At 40.4% G+C, this 21344-nt stretch overlaps 1 protein-coding gene and 1 long non-coding RNA gene across 2 annotated transcripts in view; both read right to left on the bottom strand.

Moving 5' to 3' along the window:
- The window catches only part of LOC130106615 (solute carrier family 26 member 6-like), a 57612-nt gene that overhangs the window by 7067 nt on the left and 29201 nt on the right, over positions 1 to 21344 (bottom strand). Inside the window, exons 15-18 of the mRNA XM_056272793.1 lie at positions 20381 to 20473; positions 12431 to 12553; positions 11570 to 11713; positions 7028 to 7082 (exon numbers count right to left, since the gene is read on the bottom strand). Coding sequence (XP_056128768.1) covers positions 7028 to 7082; positions 11570 to 11713; positions 12431 to 12553; positions 20381 to 20473 — 415 coding nt within the window. The remainder of the gene's footprint in view (positions 1 to 7027; positions 7083 to 11569; positions 11714 to 12430; positions 12554 to 20380; positions 20474 to 21344) is intronic.
- On the bottom strand, positions 14 to 6971 carry LOC130106616 (uncharacterized). Its single transcript, XR_008809748.1, has 3 exons — positions 6861 to 6971; positions 918 to 988; positions 14 to 406 (listed from the first exon to the last, which is right to left on the bottom strand). It is a non-coding gene; the product is annotated as an uncharacterized LOC130106616 (long non-coding RNA).

The following is a 21344-nucleotide window of genomic DNA, read 5'->3' on the forward strand; positions in this document are numbered from 1 at the left end:
TATATATATATATATATATTTTTTTTTTTACTCTATTATACTTTTTAAAAGTTCTTCCTAATATTCTATTTATTGTCTATATCTATCTATATTCTATTTTATGCCCTTCTAATATATTACTTATGCAGCCATATTCTACACTAACAAATTAAAGAAAATAATCCAAAATAAAGTATGAGTGCACTCAAAGAAAATAATAAAGAAAAGAAAAGGGGGAATGATTCAGTCTTCCAATCTGTGCAAGGTGCAATGTCCAGATCCTACCACAATCACAGGGGCAAGTTAATGTAGAGGCGATGATGATGAATCCAAATCCAAGGCGATGATGGAGGCAATCCAAAGGGGGTATCCAAGGGTTCCAAAAGGTGTAGCAAGGGGGGTTGTTCGGTGTACTAAAAAAACCAGTCTGCACAAAATTGTACAGATTCCTTATTAACTGCAATCTCTATCAAACAATTACAAACAAAATAAAAATACCCAAATCTAGAGTCAATTCTCGGAATTAAATCATTTCCTACATATAACTAATATGCGGCTGAATGACAACAGCCTATTGCTGTAAGAACAGTTAAAAACAATGTCATCGCAGCCAGGCTGCGGCACTATCAACGTGAATTCACGTCTAGCTGGCTGCTATGGGTTCCATGGATGCCATGTAGCCCGAGTTGGCTCGGTGGCTAGTGGCAACTGGAGCTTACAGTTTTTTTTAACAACAAGCATATTATTATATTAAAATGTCTAACAGTCCTACATCAAATAAACCCTATGGACCGGGTGTCCTGACTGGTTTTAAAGCTCTGAATCATATGGGAACTGCTAAGGATCATAGATATACGTTTTAGCTGGGTTAGCTTAGCTTAGCAACCAATGGAAAATTGTCAGTCTTTAGATTTCAAGATTTTAAACTCTTATCTCACCAGGATTCCAGCAGCGTACAAAACACAAGAGAAAAGAGTCTTCCTTCTTCCTTCAACAGGAGATCATCTGTCTTTGGATAAAATCAAGATATCCTACGTAAATGGCTATGATTACATGGAACACAGAAAGCTGTTTACTTTTTAGCTTTGGCTAGCGGCTCACCAAGGAAGCTTCGTGGGAGGGATCTTTTTTGTCGTAGTTCAAATGTCCTGTAGCTCAAATATCCGTAGTTCAAATATCAATAATTCAAGTATCCATAGTCAAAGTTGTCCGTATTTCTAAATATAAGTATTTCTCTTCTCTATTGTTGACGGTTGTTTGTATGGTTTAAACTCTGCAGCTCGTGTGCCTCCTAGAGGCTACTCGTGGAACTTACATACGTCACAGGGTACATGTAATCACGTGGGTTACAGTTGCATCAGCAAAAGCTATATTTTCTTAAAGTTAACTAGTTTAAACACAGCAGCTCTTTTCATGTCATCTCTTGATCCATTTAGATTTAAAGTGTCCAGTTTTATATTACACATGAGGAGAATGGAGCTTAGCTGTGCCAAGACCAGACTTACACTAACAAAAAAGATAAAATAACCAAACTTGTCTTAATCACCATCAAGGAGTTGCATTTTTACTTTCTGTACAAGTTTTTTTTTTCAGTCTAAGGATTTCCTGATCAGTAAATGTGTTTTCCTCCAAATCTCCTGTGTTTTTCATAAAACATTTAACTGAGTCAATAAAAAGCTGCAAGTCTGGAAAGAAATGTGCCACCTTGACTGCCCTCAAACCCTTGGTAACATGTAAAAACGTCCTGATTTTCTGGAAAGCATAACTTCCTTCTGTGTCAACCTGCATGTGTGTGTGTGTGTGTGGTGTGGAACTTAATTCACAGTCACTTCCTTCTGTGTTCTCAGGTTGTACTGTTAGCAGTGGCATCACCAGGGGCCTCATGTATCAATCGTTACTATGGGCAAATTTGTTCTTAGACACCCATGGGATTTTTTAGCCCTGAAGTTTGTCTCAGAGACCAGAGTAGAACCTGGGTAACCCCTGAATTTAGACACCGATTGGCTAACACTGATGTCTTTGCAGGCCTGGGTGATTGCTTGTTCCAAGAGGTAGACAATAGATGTTAGGAGGAAGGAATTACAAATAACCATGCTTTCCACTGACTGTCGGACAATCTTAAGGGCTAAAAAATTCCATGGGTGTGTAAGAACAAATTTGCCGATAGTAATGATTGATACATGAGGCCCCAGGTTATTTTGCCGGGGCTTAAGCCCTGAACGTTTTGAGTGTAGCTCCGAATATAATTTTAAATTTAAGCCTATGTTAAAGCCTGACAAAAAAAAAAACCGTAAGATGTGTGAATGTCCAATAGTCTTGGTAACATAACAGCCTGTCAAAATAAATGCAGGCCTCTAAACTAACTCTGTGTGTGTGTGTGTGTGTGTGTGTGTGTGTGTGTGTGTGTGTGTGTGTGTGTGTGTGTGTGTGTGTGTGTGTGAGAGAGAGAGAGAGTAAAAGAAAATGTAATATTCTAATAAACTAATGTTAACATAAATACATTTAACTTTTTTTCACTAGTCTGGTACTGTAACATGTCAATAAATGTTTAATGATAGCAGTTGTGAAGTATTCTGCTTCTACTCAATACTAATACTAATTACTAACAACTACTAATATTTTCAACATCACAATTCATAATTAATCTGGAGAGTAAACAACAGTTTTTGAGGTACACATTTCAAATTTTCAATGATTAAGACATATACTTTGAATGTAAATAAGGTGCTAGAGTGCATAAAAAAGCATCAAAATAGAGCTTGTGTATCAAAACATTTTCCGGGGGAAGATCCCCCCAGACCCCCCTACAGGACTCCAGGCTAAGCCCCAAATGTTCTCAAATCCTGGAAATGCCTTTGACTGTTGACAGAAAACTCGTATATGTGCCTTGCCCACTTCCCACCACTGACCCGGGGAATCAAGTCCCTCTTCCTTTCTGTCCAGATTCCCCAGAATGTCTCAAATTTCTGACAGAAATCACTGTCCTGAAACAGCTTAATATTAAAGTGTCAGTATGAGCTGCATTTAGTGGTTGGTGAGATGTGAATGTCTAAAGTGACTAAGTGATGGTCAGTGAAACCTACTTGGGGAATGTGACTGTTCAATAACCTGTTGCTAAAGCTATGTGATATGTAAACCCTATCCAGCCTGGCTACACTCACATTCCCATCTAGCACCTTAACCCACGTATACTTCTTAACCTAGGGATGTTTGACCCTCCATACATCTACTACTCCTGCTTCTGAAATCAAAGTGGTGGACGATTTTAAGTGGGGTTCCTCCCCTGTCCCGTCTAATGTAAAATGTGTAGTACAATTCCAATTCCTCCCATCACTACACATTCACTCTGATCACACTGTTTTAAGAAAACCTTTATTTTCTGAAAGATGTCCAGCCTGTCTGAGCCCTGATTTGGAGCATATATTTTAAAGAAACATAAAGATAGGTCCTGTATTTTTGCTCTGACCACTAAAGCCCTGCATGTCTATCTCTGTTGTAGAGATGATATCAACATCAAGCCCTGGAGAAAACAGAATGGCTACACCAACAGAGAAATTAGTCCCATGAGACAGAAAATACTGGCCCTTCTACCAAAAACCCCTTCTATCTCATTCGCTTTGTCACTGTGCCTTTCCTGCAAAAAAAAAAAAAAAACTGTCTAATCTTTTCTGTGTGATCATTTCTGAAATGACTGCCCTCTTCTGTCTATCCCTCCCACCAATGACACTGTGCATACAAGACATACAAGACAGAGAGTGATAATATAAACAGTAAGAGGAAGATAATCCAGTGCCACATACTCATCATGACCTTGGAACTTTTTTTTTTCAAACGGGAACTTCTTTTTTTTTTTTTCATCTAACAAATCAACACCAACTACTTTCTGCAAAGTCAACATGCTTTTAACAACATTTCCTGTATCTGGAAAATACCCAGATACCTTCACAGATTTTCCAAAGGTTTCAGCTAGGAAACCATTAATTTCATCTAGTGTATAGAGATCTCCACTGTGTAACCATGAGTCTATAACAGAGATACAGTCAGAGTCAGTGTTGTACTCTATTTCTTCCACCTTATCCTCACCAGCAACACTCTCCATAACACATGACTCTCCCTCTCTCACCTTTGCATCACCAGCCTCACTTTGGTTAGGTTCAGCTGCTGGCCCTTTCCCACTGCTTTCTCCTGCTGCCGGTGCTTCCTCTTCTCCTTTCCTTTCTTCTGTTGTGACACTTGGGACAGCTGAGCTGTCATCAATTACATTCTCACTGCCTGAATAAGCTTGCTGTTCCCCTACCTGACTGTCTGCCTGCCCTCTGTATCCCTCTCCTGCCTCAGGCGCAGTTGGCAGGGCGCTGCCCCCCACAGAGCAGTGGCATCCACTGGCTCCTTATCTGGCGGAGCACTGGTGTTAGTGCGCTCCTCGGCCAGCTCGGCTCCTGGCTCGGGCGCCCCTCAGCCAGCCTGTGAGGACAAGCGATCCACTTGTGCTCCACATCCCCACACTCAAAGCATTTCATGCTGTCTTCGCTGGCGAACACCATGTAATGTCCCTTCCCATGTTTAACTCTGAAGGAAACCTCCAGCGTCGACAGACAAATAAAAACATGAACACCTGTCTCCGGAGAGATTGGACATGTTTATCTTATCGCTCTTATAGCCTAACCCCACAGTCCTAAAATTGCTCGCCAGCTTCATGAAGTGCTGCAGCTTCTGCTCCAACACCGCATTGAGAATGAATGGGGGAACACTGGAGACAGTGACCCGGCTGAACGGCATGGCAAGTGAGGAAACCTGCAGACAGATGCCATTCAAAGGGATGCCGCTTGCTTTTTAACTCAGCCACAAAACGCCCCTCTTTCAGGAAAACAATCACAACTCTGTTCATCCTGGAGGCATAGGACAGTTTGGCAGGTCCCACACGGTCTCCCACAGCCATGAGAACCACCGGAACAGATGGATCGGGCTGAACCTGCACTCCATGTCGGATAGAGAGGGAAGACATCTCCAAGGATGCCCCTCTCACACCAAAAAAAACTACAACAATCAAACACACAAACTACACCAAAAGTAGCCCACAACCAATAAACAAACTCAATCTGAAATCATCAGCTCTAAAGACTACAAAACCTGCAATAAAAATGGATAAGTAAATCAAACTTACTAACAGCCAGTCGCTCTCACCAAACACACTCATTCACACACTGACTCCCAGCATATACAGAGAGTGAGAGAGAGAGAGAGAGAGAGAGAGAGAGAGAGAGAGAGAGAGAGAGAGAGAGAGAGAGAGAGAGAGAGAGAGAGAGAGAGAGAGAGAGGGAGCAAGAGAGAGAGGGAGTAATAGAAAGCAGGGAATGTCAGATGGAAGGAAAAGGGGTTAGATGAGTAGAAGCGAGTAGTGGTGAAGGAGTGAGGGGGAGGAGGAAAAGCAAGAGAAATAGAGAGTAATGTGGATGGAGTGAAATGAAGAGGATGAGAGAAAGAATGAGATAGTGAGACCGTGACAGAGAGTGAAAGAGAAGATATGGATGAATTTGCCGGAAGAAATAGTGAGACAGAGAGATGAAAAGAAAAAGAAAGAGACGAGGAGAGAGACAAAATCAGATTGACAGCAGAGAGGAGACAAATTGATAAAAGATACACAGACCAAGAGACAAAGACACACATTGACAGAACGGGAGAGAGACAGGTTGACAGAAAAAGAGACCATTTGAAAGACAGAAAGAGACAGCAGCAGATCAACAGAGGAAGGAGAGGTAGATACAGAGAGAGAGAAAATGAGAGTGAGATTGACAGATGAGGTAAGGGGGACTGGTGAGAATTGAATCTCATTATCATTCCTGGTCCTAGACACATTCACAGTGGTCATTTAAAACGTCCTAATCACTCACAATAAACTGCTTTCCGCATTACAGGCTGTCAACTGAAAACAGGCTAACTAGAGTTACATTTCCCCTGAAATAAACTGGATGGCCCCGAGGCACGAGGCACGGCCCAGACTGTTTCCTGTCATAACACACATAACACACACAGTTTATGGCCCACACTTTTCAAATACATTTTTCTGTAATTGTAAATGATATATAAAAACTGAAAAAATATCCAAACAACAACAACAACAACAAACTAGCTACACTGCCTAAAATACCTAACAGCTTTCCATGAGATAAATTTGGCATAGACATTTTAATCATAAACCTTTAGTATCAGCATCATTTACGGATTCAGGAGTGCCCGGATACTAAAACCACAGCTAGCCCATATTCTTTGGGGCCTCATTTTAATCTTCTCATGGCATACCATGAAATTCCAACCAGATCCTGAAAATCTGGAAATTCAGCCCAACGCTATCTTGTGAAGCTATTTGTCATACCAGTTCCCCTTCCAGAACGGCTACAGAAACATAACTGAACAGCTAAAACAACATCCAGTGTTTATGTAATCAGATCACACATGTTTAACCATGACAGTAACACGGATGTAAAAGTCAGTGTGTGTCAGGATGTGGTGTGTATCAGGATGTGAAGTGCCATTTGAAAAAGAAAACTGCTGTTGGAGATCTGTGAGTATTTTGGACACACACAGTACATCACTATCTCATATGATGGAATAAGTCCTATTCTAGTGGTTCTAAAACTTTTGATTAAAATCTCACCATTTGGTTGATGGGATGATGTCAGATAGGTACTGGTAATGTAAGCTCCATGATTTATCCACTGAGCTACAGATGATGACTTTTTCTCTGGTCCTGTTTATTGTCATAATAATTTTCTCATGACCCCTACAAACTAATTTATACAGCAATCTTTACAATAGACCAATCTAACAAAAAAACAACAGACCTTTGTGTCTGGGGAAAAAAAGCTTCCATTTTCACTTACCTCAGTGTGATGTTTGGATTTTTCACCAATTAACATGAGAAATTACAATGTTGAAGGAGATAAGCCCAAATTTCTTTTAGTATTCATGCAACCTAGTTTGGTTCCCTACCCCATGCATGAAATTAATTCTGTTCTAGTCTAGTCTAGTGAGACACAGCAGAACTTACACTGGCAGCCTGAAAGAACCACCTGTATACCGATGTCCCCATAGTCCTTCTGGATCTGACAAATAGACACAGAAACACAGATACAAAGGTCAAACAGGTAATCGCTAAACTAGGCTAATGATTGAATAAATTCATTATAATTGAAAGCCTGAGGAGCTGAGAGACAATGAGAGATAAGAAGAGAGGAACAGCAACGCATCGTAAAAAGGTGAAAATAAGCAGACACAGACAGGCAGACATGGTGGAATAAAACATGATTTTGAAGATGCTTGAAGGCTTGCTTTTTATTTCACAATAGGCCAATTAATGGGAGTGCAGTAATTGGGTCATATTCTTATTGCAGAGGTATACACACACACACACACACACACACACACACACACACACACACACACACAGAGAAATTATGGCAATTAAACTGTTGCTGGACAGAGTTGCACTCTGCTTTCTCTATGTGTGTGTATGCATGTCCAAGCATGTGTGTGTTGTTGGGAGTTAATGCAAGTGAGCATATCTAAGATTACATTAATGTGTGTGGGTGTGTGTGTGTGTGTGTGTGTGTGTGTGTTTGTTAATCCGACTTTGTTCTCTGATGTCCAAGATTTTGTAAATGTGTGTATTTATGTGTGTAATAATAATGAATAGAATAGAATACTCTATTAGTCATTTTGTAGATACATACAAATGAAATTTACTTTCTGCATTTAACCCATCCTAGCTAGGAGTAGTGGGCAGCCACCGTGCAGCACCCAGGGACCAACTCCAGTTATTTCTTCCTATTGCCTTGGTCAGGGGCACAAACAAGAGTATTAACCCTAACATGTATGTCTTTTTTGATGGTGGGGGAACACCAGAGTGCACGGAGGAAGCCCACGCAGACATGGGGAGAACATGCAAACTCCACACAGAAAGGACCTGGGACGGCCTGGGGTTTGAGCCCAGGACCTTCTTGTTGTGAGGTAACAGCGCTAACCACTGGGCCACCATGTCACCTTAATAATAATGATAATAACTTATTTATATAGCACTTTTCTAAAACAGTGTTACAAAGTGCTTTACAAATAAAACCAGAAAAAGTAAAAAATAAAGACCAAATAAGTAAGAATAAAAATAAAAACAGTTTAAATAAATAAAAACAAATATCAAACATTTGTAAAAGCTTTCACAAAAAGAAAAGTTTTGATATGACATTTAAAAGAAGGTAGAGATTCAATAGGAAGAGAATTCCATGGTGTGGGGGCTCTAACAGCAAAAGTCCGATGACAAACTGAGAACTAGGAATAACCAGCAGGGCTCCAACTGCGATCTTAATGGTCGAGTGGGCGTAACCAGTTCAAGAAATCAGAAATGTATATAGGAGCAATACCGTTTAAGGCCTTAAAAGTGAGCAAGAACATTTTAAAATCAATTCGAAATATAACAGGGAGCCAGTGTAGGCAAGCAAGCACATGAGTGATATGGTCATGCCTCTTTGTCCCAGTAATGGGCCAAGCAGCAGTGATTTGTATCAACTGCAGACAGTGGAGGGAGCCCTTACTTATATCTGAGTAAAGTGCATTGAAATAGTCATACCAAGAATAGATAAAAGCATGTACAACCTTTTGCAGATCGGCAATTGATAAAAAATTACCTAATTTTGGAGATTACCTTGAGCTGGAGAAAGCATGATTGAACAACATGTTTGATTTGACTATCAAAACTGAGGTTAGCATTGAACATTACCCAAAGATTCCTAGCAACTTGCTTAGACTATCTGACAGACAACCAAGATTAGTATCAAAAGGGCTGATGGAGTTTGGAGGCCTGAACAGAATGACCTCAGACTTATCATCATTAATAGAATGACCAAGGTGGTAATTTTGACCGTTATGGATTTTCAAAGTTTAATAACTTTAAAAATGACCACAGGTAGTCAAAATGACTGCCCACAGTTTTTAAACTCTATATTCTGTCAAGATAAATACCCAATTGAGATATTAATGCATTGCATATGTTAGTATGTCTGATAGGAAACGACTGAAACCAAAATTAACATTTTAATACCTATAATACTATTTTTAAACAATTTAAACTTCAGAGAGACATGGTCGACCTTGAATAGCAAAATCGAAAAAGTGAAAATATTACCTGAAAGACAAAACGGAATACACATATTGCTAATCTAACAAATGTAACAAGGCCTTTAAAACGTGAAATGTAAAAAAAAAAGACGAAAATAACTAAAAATAACCACTGAAACAGTCCCTAACAAAAACCAGGACTTTAGAAACTACTAGAATGACCAAGGCGGTAATTTTGACCATTTTGGATTTACAAAGTTTAATGCTTTGTGGGGGAAAAAAGATACAGACCTGCCGCTCCCTGAATGCCCTAAAATTGCATATATTTGCATTAAAATGAGTTTTAGGTCAACTGCAAAAAAAAAAGTTATGATAAGATCTATCTAAAATGACCATGAGCGGTCAAAATGACTGCGCATAATTTGCGCGTCATCATACGCGTCATGTCACTATTTATGATGTGTGTTGTTCGCATTATTTCCTTCGCAACATTCAGTTCTTTTTTTACATTTCACATTTTATAGGCCTTATTACGTTTGTTAGATTAGCAATATGTGTTTTCCATTTTGTTTTTCAGGTATTATTTCCAATATGTCTGGGTACAGCTGCCGTTTCAGATGCACCATGACTACCACTGAGGCATTGCAGTATTTAGATTTTAAATTGTTTGAAAAATAGTATTAAAGTTGTTAAAATTTTAATTTTGGTGTCAGTCGTTTCTTAACAGACATACTAACATATGCAATGCATTAATATCTCAGTTGGGTATTTATCTTGACAGAATATAGAGTTTAAAAACCGGCAGTCATTTTGACCGCCTATGGTCATTTTAGGTAGGAGTGAAATCCCAGTCATTCTAGTGTTGGATTTAAGAAAATTTTCGGACATTTAATGTCAGAGAGGCAAGTTGTGAGATTTTCTAGGGCACTGGGATCTGTGGGTTTTAGTGGCCTGTATAACTGAGTATTGTCAGTGTAGAAATTGTAAAACACATCATGATTTTGAATGACCTGGCCAAGGGGCAGGAAAACAGAAGGGGGCCAAGAACTGAGCCTTGAGGGATGCCACAACTCAGTTGAGCCACTGAGGAAGTAGAGTTACCAAGAACAGCAGGAAAAGTTCTGTTGGAGAGGTAAGAGCGTAATAAACTAAGCCGAGCCCTTGATGCCAACCCAAGCCTCTAAGTGATGTAAGAGGATACTATGATCAATTGCGTCAAAGACAGCACTTAAGTCTAAAAGAACTAGAATCAAGCCGTCACTGTCTGCAGTCAGCAGTAGGTCATTAGTAACCTTAACTAGAGCTGTCTCGGTACTATGAAGTGCTCTAAAACCAGACTGGAAGCTTTTAAAAACACTATTAGTGTTCATAAAAGAAATCAATTGAGATGAAATTACTTTCTCCAGAACCTTAGATAAAAAAAGACAATTTGGAGATAAGTCTGTAGTTACTTAAGGACAGGGGATCTAAGTTAGGGTTCTTCAGCAGTGGGTGAAAAATGGCATGATTAAGACTGTCTGGAAAAGAACCAGAGGCCAGAGAATTATTAAGAATGTGCAGAATAAGGGGCTAACAGTTGAAAATACCTCCTTGAGCAGCTTAGTGGGAATGATGTCGAAGATGCAGTAGGAGGAGTTCATATTGGAGACTGTACTCTAATACTGAAATTGTAATTGGTTGAAACTGGGTAAAAGAGGCAGAATTAACATGGGGAAAGGAAAGAATGCAAGGGCCAGGCTGGATTTGGGAAATGATATTCAACTTATTTACAAAATGAGTGAGAAATTTTTCGGACAGCTCAACATCAGGTTAAAAAAAAAAAGTGGAGGGACCATTAATAACAGAATCAATTACCCTAAAGAGAACTTCAGGATTGTGGTTATTTCTAGATATCAATTCAGAGAAGTATGCTCGTCTTGCATCCTCAACTGCCTACTGGTCAATTAACATTTGGTTTTTAAAAGTGTTATGTGTTAATTCGGACTTGTCAATTGTCATTCAGATTTTCTAGTCCTCTAAGGCCACGAGTGTGATCGTTCAGCCAGGGGAGGTTAATTGATTTTTGTTTCCTAGTTTTAAATAGTGCAATTTGGTCAAGGATGGCTATGCACTGATCATTGAATGAATCGAACATTACATCTGGATTGAGAGGGGATATAGAGGTATTAAAGGATGATGAATTAAAAGCATCACAGAATTTAACTTCAGAACCAGTGTTGAGAATGCCAGAGCATGTTTTAGGACAGCATATATGTGTTTGTGTTGCATGTGTGTGTGTGTGTTTTTGCCAGTATATGACTGCCCATGCATATCTTGTGACCTACATGTTTGGTGTTTGGTATTTCTACTTGATTAAATGTCCTAAATGATTAATTGATGACCAAAATGATAACCGATCGACTAATCAAGTAATCATTTCCAAACTAATGTCCAGTATATGCATCTTAAGTATGCGCATGTGTCTTCTATGTATGACACTCACGTTGCGTAGCGCCTTGACTCCCACAGTGTCCAGGAAGTTGACTGGGCAGAGGTCAAGAATGATGGCTCTGGGGAGGGTGGGGTCCTGGATGTCCACCTCAGTGATGGCAATGTCTCTCTGCTCCTCCTTTTCTGGCTCTCCCTCCTGGGCAGGTGGACATGTGAGAGGAAGCAGGGGAATTCATTAAACGTACAATCTGTAATGGCATGCACTGCTATGGCTGTGTGGCGTACTGTGACAACACGAGCACTCTAATAACAAGGAACATACAGATCTCACTATCAGTCAACATTGTTCATTTGTTTTAGAAATGGAAACAACTGAATGCCCCAAAAGGAACTGAAAGCGATGCAGCAATGGCTGGGTCCCATTCTCAAGTAACAGAGCAAATGTTTACGAAGTCTGGCCAAAACAGGAGGAGTGGGCTAGAAGGCCACTGTGTGCATCAGTTGCAGATTGTACCTTTATAGAGAAGTTGGTTGAGAAACACAAAGTTGGTCGAGAAATGAGGACTCTCGCACACTAAGGAAGGACAAACGCTAATGCATCTTTAGTAGTTTTGAATTAGGTTAATACATGGCTGTAGACCAATACCAGATATTTCAGCATTAAGCCTACTGTATGCCACTGCAGCCTTACAGTGTACATATATTGAAAGCACCAAGGAAGCACCACTTGCAGCTACTGTGCCATCCTTACATAGTGTAGTTAAAAAAAATTAAATGGAGCATTCATCAGGATTTTAAACAATTTCCACAGGTACTTATAGGCTGTGAAAATCCTTAATGATAAATCTGAAATGTGAAAGTGTGATAAATTCAACTTTTTTTTTTCTAAGCCAAGGCTCCACTCCTCACTCACCGTCTCCTGTTTTCTCTTCTTTGCAGCCTTCTTAGCTTTCTTAGCTTCTTTCTTCTCATGCCTCTTTTTCTTCGCCTCTAACTTCTTCTTGGCTGAAAGGCTCTTGGTGATGTCTATGCCTGACTGAAATAAACAGTACAAGATAATCACAGCAGAACCTAGTGCTCATCCAATTCCCGTGGCCAGCCCAAAAAGTGTGTGTGTGTGTGTGTGTGTGTGTGTGTGTGTGTGTGTGTGTGTGTGTGTGTGTGTGTGTGTGTGTGTGTGTGTGTGTGTGTGTGTGTGTGTGTGTTGTTCGTTCTGGTATTTTTGTCTTTATTGAATAGAAAAATAGAGAGTGATGGGAAAGATAGGGTATAGACAAAAGGAAAGACATGAACCAAGCATAGCATTTCCTTATCTGGTTGATTCATCAGCTCAATCAGTTTAGTTCCCAATATGTTTTACTTTTACTGTGCTTGAAAAGCAAAACACCTCTCTTCTTCCTCCTTTTTTACTGACATTCTTTGCTCAACTTTACCATTCAATCCCTTCCTCATACATCCGCGCAATGGATTTTCCTTCCAAACTTTAGCATCTAACCACTTGAGACACACTCCATATGAACATTAAACTGATTGTTTGAAACACATGCACTGGGATTAGGGTGCTTGTGAAGCCACAGCCTCCTGTTTCTGCTCATACTACGGTGACTTACACTTTATCCCTCCTAACTTTGTCATCAACCCACTTATTCATGTAGCGGGCTGTTTTGTTTTCACCCAGAGCTTCGCCTAACAGCCATGAAGAAGCCCATTAGAGCTCCGCCTGAACCACTGAACCTGCTACACTCCCACAGCATTGGATGGCTTACACTCACACTATTTTCTCCCCCTAATTGAATAAAACTGACTGCTTGTTAGCAAAAACACGAAATAGTTTGCCGATGGGATGAAAACTAATATTTGGTAGAAGAAAAATGTAGGGAGAGAGGGAGAGACTGCGAGAGACAGAGCTGGGCTTAGAGAGAGAGAGAGAGAGAGAGAGAGAGAGAGAGAGAGAGAGAGAGAGAGAGAGAGAGAGAGAGAGAGAGAGAGAGAGAGAGAGAGAGAGAGAGACGGATACAATAGAATGACAAACTGGGCAGGGAGATTGGTGGGATCACTCACTATGAATTTACGCTAATTTATCAGCGATTAGAATACAATTTGAACAGTTAACCGCAGATGTTAACTATGCGGCAGTTTAAATCAAAGCATGTACCACAGGACATAAATAATTCAAAAGGAAGCAAATTGATATTCTGCACTCATAGCCAGTCAGCAGAGACTGTATGAAATCTTATTTCGAATCGAATATTTGAATAAATGCGACACTGGCGTTTAAATCAAGTCCAGTTGCACTTGATTCAACTCCTTTGGATAACCATGACCTGGATGAATGAGAACATTCACAGACACACTGGTATTTAAATGGGTCAAAGGGAGGACGACATCGTGACATTCCTTTATCTCGATCACCAACTCACTCCTTCCGTCCCACTTCTCTCTTCCATCCTTCCACTCCTTTCCATCTCTCACCCTTCACTACCTTCCTCACAACATCACCTGCTTACTCAAATACTCACTGCATAACGGAGGCAAAAGCAGACAGGAGACAGGAAGACAGACAGACAGGTTGACAGTGAAAGACGAACGGAAACTGAGATTGTTAACTGTGGTGATTAAATTTAATTTCTGGTTTCTGGCTGTGCAAATATTTGCCTCAGTTGTTTATCAGGTCCAGTCAGTCAGTTAGTCTTGCGATACCAATCGGAGATCTCCGCCTACTAATGGGTGGGGACTTCTAAGATAGTTGCTACAACGGCGGTGAGAAGGGCTGCCAACAAACCTACGCCTACTGCCTTGGAAATCAAGACACACCTTACCGGAAATGATGCCTCCCCCATCCTCTTCTGTAGTGAAACAAACTGGAGATATGGTGAATCACTTTGTAACATGGAGAGAGCGTTTTAAAACATTAAAAATGGATGTCCCGAGCAACATTATATTATTTGATTGTTTGTTTTTAAAAGATGAATGAATGTTTTGCCACAAATGCGACAAACATTAACAAACTTTGAAGGAGTTTTCTTCGGTGACTGCAGCTATAATACACGTGTTGGTGGTACGACGGTGTTTATAAGCACACGACTTCTGCATGTCACCACCTCAATATGAAGGGCCATCCTCAAGACTTTGGGCTGGTTCTGCGATGCAGGTTTTTTTTTAACTCTCTAAAGTTTTCACCCAGTTTTAGCAACAAAAGCTGGCAGGTTGTCCTCAGTCTCTAGTTGAGCAAAACATTTAAATACTGACTTGTGAATTTTGTCACAGTGAACTAATTCTGATAAGACAAAGCCACATACAAACCAGTACCAGCCTTTAGTACTTTAGCAGTATGTCATCCAACAATTTCTAAGTCTCTTTTTTTGTTTTAAGTTACAAGCAGGAATGGCTGAATGTAATGACAGTGTTGGTAATTCCTCTGTGCTGTTACTGCCCTCTCTTGCACATTTCTCATTGACTATTTTAAAATGAGTGAAACAGCATCCCTCTTAATGTTAACATGTGGTGAATGTCAGTTAATGTGTGTGGTAAAACATTGTACTGCACTCCAACTGGAGACGTGGTGAAGTCACATCCACAAGGAGGCCAGGCCGAAGTTGGCTTCTCTTGGTGAAAAAAACTGAAGGATTGATCAATCAGATGAGGCTACTCTCATGCCTTCTCCAAACTGATTAGTCAAGAAAGACTGGAGCTATGCCAAGGGAGGCCAGCTGCCGTTTTGCCTCACACAAATAAAATAATAGCATGTTATCAACATAATTTAAAAAAAATTAAAAATGGGAGATTTAACTGTAAGCTATTTTTTTTTGTATTGATACCACCATTAGCAAGTAGTGGTGTGCAGATATGGTTCTGCAGATATGGAGGTAAAAAACAACTTTACCAAACTAACACTGGGGCAGCAACTTAAAATTAAGACTGACGGTAGACCAACGCCAAAACTGACTTAATGACCACTTCACCACCAGGAAAGACAGGAGAATGGCCTTCCTCTTCAAGTAGGGTGAGTGAAATACACACTAGGGGTGTAAATCACAAGTTTTATCATGATACGATATTATATCCATTCTTTAGACAGCGATACAATATTTGCTGATGTCACAAAGTCCACCACGATTTGATTAAATTCAATTCAGGGACCTGCGATCAGTATGAGTCGATATCATGTGCCCATTTAACACAATCAGTTACATTTATATCAACTCACAAAAAGCATGATGAAAATTATATTACTGAGCTCTTCCAGTGATTTAAATTAAAAACAATATATTATTTTCAATAAAAAGAATTAAAATACACCTCCTGGTGTATACTACTACTGCTAAATGTGGCATGATAAAGTGCCACATTTCTCATGATTAAGTGCAAATGTTTTTCATCAGTTAATTTAAAGAGCCTCTGATAACCATTCAATTATGAATATAAACAATGCACGTCTATGCTTCATCACCTTGGATTTACAAGGTTCTATCTGTGTGCTCAGTGGTTTAGCAATATAGAGCTTTAAAATTTCCCCATCCTTGGCATACTTTAAAGATGACGATATGGATCGATGTTTTCACTTTACATCAATGCTATTGGATCACTGATCATTGAATCAATATATCGATCCAGATCAATGGGTCATTACACCCCTAATGCATACCCCCTTCTCTCTCTGTGGCTTTACTGTTGACGGAACTGCCCATGAAGCTATCGGCGCAATTTTTGACGTGGTGATATTGCTTAGATATATCGTGCCTTGCTTGACTGGATTTAGCTACGAATGGTAGTCAGTCTACTGAGGCCGTTGTTTCATTGTGGTTGTTTACACACAGAAAATAAGCACCACAGGCAGCATCCATAAGGCCAGGTTACCTGTGTAGATGAGATGGTGATTGTTTATAGCCTCTGCAAGTCTGGTACTTGGTTGTTACATCTTTTAGGTCATGTTGTATAATGAACATTTGACCTAGTTTTAAACATCCATCCATCCATCCATTGTCTTAACCGCTTATCCTGCTCTCAGGGTCACGGGGATGCTGGAGCCTATTCCAGCAGTCATTGGGCGGCAGGCAGGGAAACACCCTGGACAGGCCACCAGGCCATCACAGGGCTGACACACACACTCATTCCTAGGGACAATTTAGAATGGCCGATTCACCTGATTTACATATCTTTGGACTGTTGGAGGAAACTGGAGCCCCTGGAGGAAACCCACGCACACGGGGAGAACATGCAAACTCCACACAGAGGACGACCCGGGATGACCCACCAAGGTTGGACTACCCCGGGGCTCGAACCCAGGACCTTCTTGCTGTGAGGCGACCGCGCTAACCACTGCGCCACCGTGCCACCAAGTTTTAAACAATAATTATGGAAAGTATTTTTGTATGTAAAGCACATACAACAGGGTTTGTAAGTCATGTGCTTGATTCATGTAGCCTACTGATACTTGATGTAAGTGTAAAACTTTAAACGTCATCTGATTGAGTTTTTGAATGAATGCTTCTTATATTCTAATCTATACTGGGCAATATTGTTTAGCCTATATTTTGTACAGCAAGATGGTAGATAACTAGCGTGTGCAAGTCCTACATCTGTATGATACAATTTTGTGTAACATGCCCTGTGATGGCCTGGCGGCCTGTCCAGGGTGCCTCCCCGCCTGCCGCCCAATGACTGCTGGAATAGGCTCCAGCATCCCCGTGACCCTGAGAGCAGGATAAGCGGTTCAGATAATCGATGGATGGATGATACTGGGCGCTCTAATACCTCATTGGGTTACATTACGTTGGCTTTTAAAGTGGCGATGTACTCCTGTCAGTTACCCCCTCCCCAGGGACGGATTAAACCAATCTGGGGCCCGGGGCACAATAATTCACGAGGCCCCTCTATAACAACACCAGAGAGTGTGAATGCAATTTCACCAAGCAGTTTTGATTAGTCACGTGACTTACAGTAATCACCGGAAACAACGCAACGCATGTGATATTATTAAAGGACCTACAAAACGTTACATTATTATTATTATTGTTGTTGTTGTTGTTGTTGTTATTATTATTTCACCCGTCACCAGCACTAACTGCTGAGGCGCGCAAACGTCACGTTAACGTTACCTCCCAGAATGCATTGAATATGTAAGGGATAATGTACTGTACATTATCCCGCTTGTTACACGGCTACTTACTAAATAAATCAATAATTTGCCACAAACTATAACAAAAAATGTTTTTATTGATTTAAAAATGATTGTAGGCTATTGCGTCCATTCATCCAGATTACGTTAGATGACTACGTTCTACGCATAGCAACGGTCTGTTATACCTAGCAGCGGTGTCTATCAAGAAATAACACACCGCTGAATGTCGTAATTGACCAATCAGAATCGAGTATTCAACAAAGCCGTGTAACAAACTACAGTATAGGCTACTGACATAAACATTAAATATGGCTACGCCCATATTGAGTAGGAATTAGCTTAGCATAACCAGTAAGGTTACAAGATTATAAAAAGCATTTTACACACCTCACATGTGCCAACAATTTATACAAGCACCGAAAAGAATCGGAATACACGCTTTGGTATCAATATTGGAAAACGCGTGAATAATAAAGTTATCAGCAAGCCAATCATGATGTGACAGTGATTTTTCGTGATACAACAGCAACGAATAGTGCCCGTAACTGCGGCAAACACGAGCGCACAATATAGCACGATATAGGACTGATAGACAACCCAATTATCGTCTCACGGCGAAGATGGTTACCTAGCCTGCCTGAGCCGGCCTTTAAGTTACATCTCCAAACGCCAAATCAGCAGACACCGCATTAAGTAAGAAACCCCCGTGGTCTTACCAGGCTTTAAGCTTTATCTCCTTGTCTCAGGCAGTCTTCCTCCTCGACTTTCTCCTGGAAAAGTCCTCGACGACATCGTTAAAATCCATGGATCTCAATAGGTCTGATTCGATAGCCATACCTGACAATGCTTTCAGCCTCTTTTGGCCCACTTTTGATCTTAGTTGGTTTTTTATACGTGCTAATCGCGAAAAGGAACGTTCACCTTCACAATCCGTGACGGGTAAAGTCAGGAACAGTTTCAGTGCGATAAAAATGTTTGGGAAGGTCGAGTTGAGCCCGTGTTTGATCAACATCTGCAGCAGTTGTGTGGGGGATTATTGACCAGGCTCATCTTTCACACAAAAAACGAACTGTAAAAGTTCGTCGGCCAAATCTTTTTCCAAGTCATTTGGATAAGCAGCAGCCAATCCCATGGCTCGCTTGCGAGCGTCACTCAAATCAGCAGGGTTCTTTTCGAACAACACCCCAAAAAGATTGTTCACCTGCATATAGGCCTGCAGTCGGTGATCCAGACAAGTCAGTAATCGATCAGTGATAACATTAAAAGTTTCCACTCTGAACTCTGGCTTCCTTCCAGTGATGCTGCAGGTTCGCTCGAGTCATCAGGAAACACCCTCGGCTTCCTTTTGCGATGCAGTTCATGCTGGTACTGTTTAGAAACACCGTTGACGCTGACGTATGTAGCTACGTACTTGAACGTCAATCATGATCGTCAAGAGCAAATCTATCGGCCCATGATGCAATTTATTTTATTTTTTTAATGATTTTTGTTTTTGTTTGTATGTGTAGCCTATAACATTTATTTGTACATTGGTGCTAATGAATCCATATTTGAAATAATACAGGAATATTTTTGGCATACAATTGGAAAAAAATATTTTGCCACCATGATTGAGAATTCTAGTGAAATCATGTCTTATATAAACCCTGGTAATTGACATTACCTCTTGTAATGATTATTTATAGAAGGGGTAATCATTGGGCAGATTTCAGAGGACGTAATTTCGCTAATCTTGGAGGCCCCCAGAAGGGCGGGGCCCTGGGGCCCGGGCCCCGTCGGCCCGTGCATTAATCCGTTCATGCCCCTCCCCCACTACAAAAAAGGACCTAGATTAGTGGTCTTGTCTCATCTCACTTGGCTTCCTCAAAAAATGTCCCCATCCCATGCCACTTGATTCAAGTTTTCTCTTAAATGTTTTTGATGTCATCTTAAAAAAAAAGATTGTTTCTTTACAAAAAAATAAGCCGAACACACCTGATTTGCATTTGAATTTTTTTTTGAATCACTCTCTTTTTCTCTGTGAACCATCTAATCAAAATGGACATACTCCCAAAATAATCTATAAGTAAAGTTAAATCTTATCTTTTGCATCAAAGACATTGAATAAAATGAGGTGCAGACCAGGCTCTGACACACTGCCATTCAAATGAAAGAAACCCTCTATCATTTCCCTTGCTCATCACTCTCTTCTTCTCCATCCCCACCTTTCTTTTCAATTTTCATCAAACCCCCCCCCCCCCCCCAACGCATTCGGCCCTTCACTACTATAACATGACAGGGGAATGAGAAGAGCAAGAGGAGGAGAAAGTTGTATTGTAGGGAGGCCAGAGGAGGAGGGAGGAGGAAATCACAGTGGGAGAGAGGAGGGGGCAGGAGAGGAAAAGAGAAAGGGATAAGATGATATTTTAAATGAAGTCTGTCAGGATCTTGATGTGGAAAATAATGAAATGTCAAGGCTAATCGGTCAGTTATTGAGGTGTCACACATTATGTGTGGCAAGTGTGGCGATAATGTCCTGTGATGAAACTGTGACAAAGGAAAATGATGCTGCTAGAGTTGTTTGTGTGTGGTGTTTGTGTGTGTGTCTGTTTTCACATGACAAGGTGAATGTAATTATGAATGTTATATGTTCCTTTCTGTGTGTCCAAATTCATGTAACTATGCATGCATGTGACTGTGTGTGTGTGTGTGTGTGTGTGTGTGTGTGTGTGTGTATGTGTATGTGTAGGTACATGTTCTTACTTTTTCTGACAGAGCGTCTTGGTACATCTCAGCATTGGCAAAATAGAGGGTGGCCGAGGAGCGAAAGATCACCAACCCAGGTATCTGCCTCACCTGTTAATCAATCCAATAATCAATCAATCAATCAATCAATCAATCAATCAATCAATCAATCAATCAATCAATCAATCAATCACTCAATCAATCAATCAATCAACCTGTCCATTTATTTGTCAGTATCATTCTGGTGGATCTATTAAGTATATTTTCGTGACCATTAGCCAAAGTTACAATGGCCATGTGTACTATTCCCCAATCCTCTGTGAATAGTACACATGGCTATTGTCACTCTAGTTAATGGTCACAGCAATTTGCATATGAAACCAATCGTTGGTTTCGGTCATTATGCCACTGTGCTGTTTATAAAGGTGGAGATACCTGCAGTCAGTTGAGACTGAAGAGGTCACCTAGATGAGTGATGAAACGTTCTCTCAATAAACGTGTCAAGATGAACTGATTCAACTTTCTGTCATTGTACTGCATGGTACCTTTTAAAAGGATAATAACTTTGACTGGACATTGTGGTTTTAAATCTTCATGACAACAAGCTTACACTTTGCTGAAGTGTCCTTGTGCAAGACAATGAAACCCTGCCAACTCAAGGGCCGCTGTTTTGTCAAACTGACCTCCAACCCCTGAGCTTTGACCTTGCAATTAAGGGAAGCAAGGGAAAGGGCAGATTCTATAAGTAATGAATCAGAATCAGAATCATGTTTATTGGCCATGTAGGTTTGCACACACATGAAATTTGACTCTGGTTTCATGGCTCTCACAGTGTACTTAACATAGAATAACAACACTACAATCTTCAGGTATTTCCACAAGGATGGAAGATATACAGGTGAAATAAGAGGTGATAAAGTGCAATGGTACAGAGAATATATATGAGATCTTGAAATAGATGTTAGCAGGTTACTTATACATG

Source organism: Lampris incognitus, chromosome 2, assembly GCF_029633865.1.
Source record: "Lampris incognitus isolate fLamInc1 chromosome 2, fLamInc1.hap2, whole genome shotgun sequence".
NCBI classification, from domain to species: domain Eukaryota; kingdom Metazoa; phylum Chordata; class Actinopteri; order Lampriformes; family Lampridae; genus Lampris; species Lampris incognitus.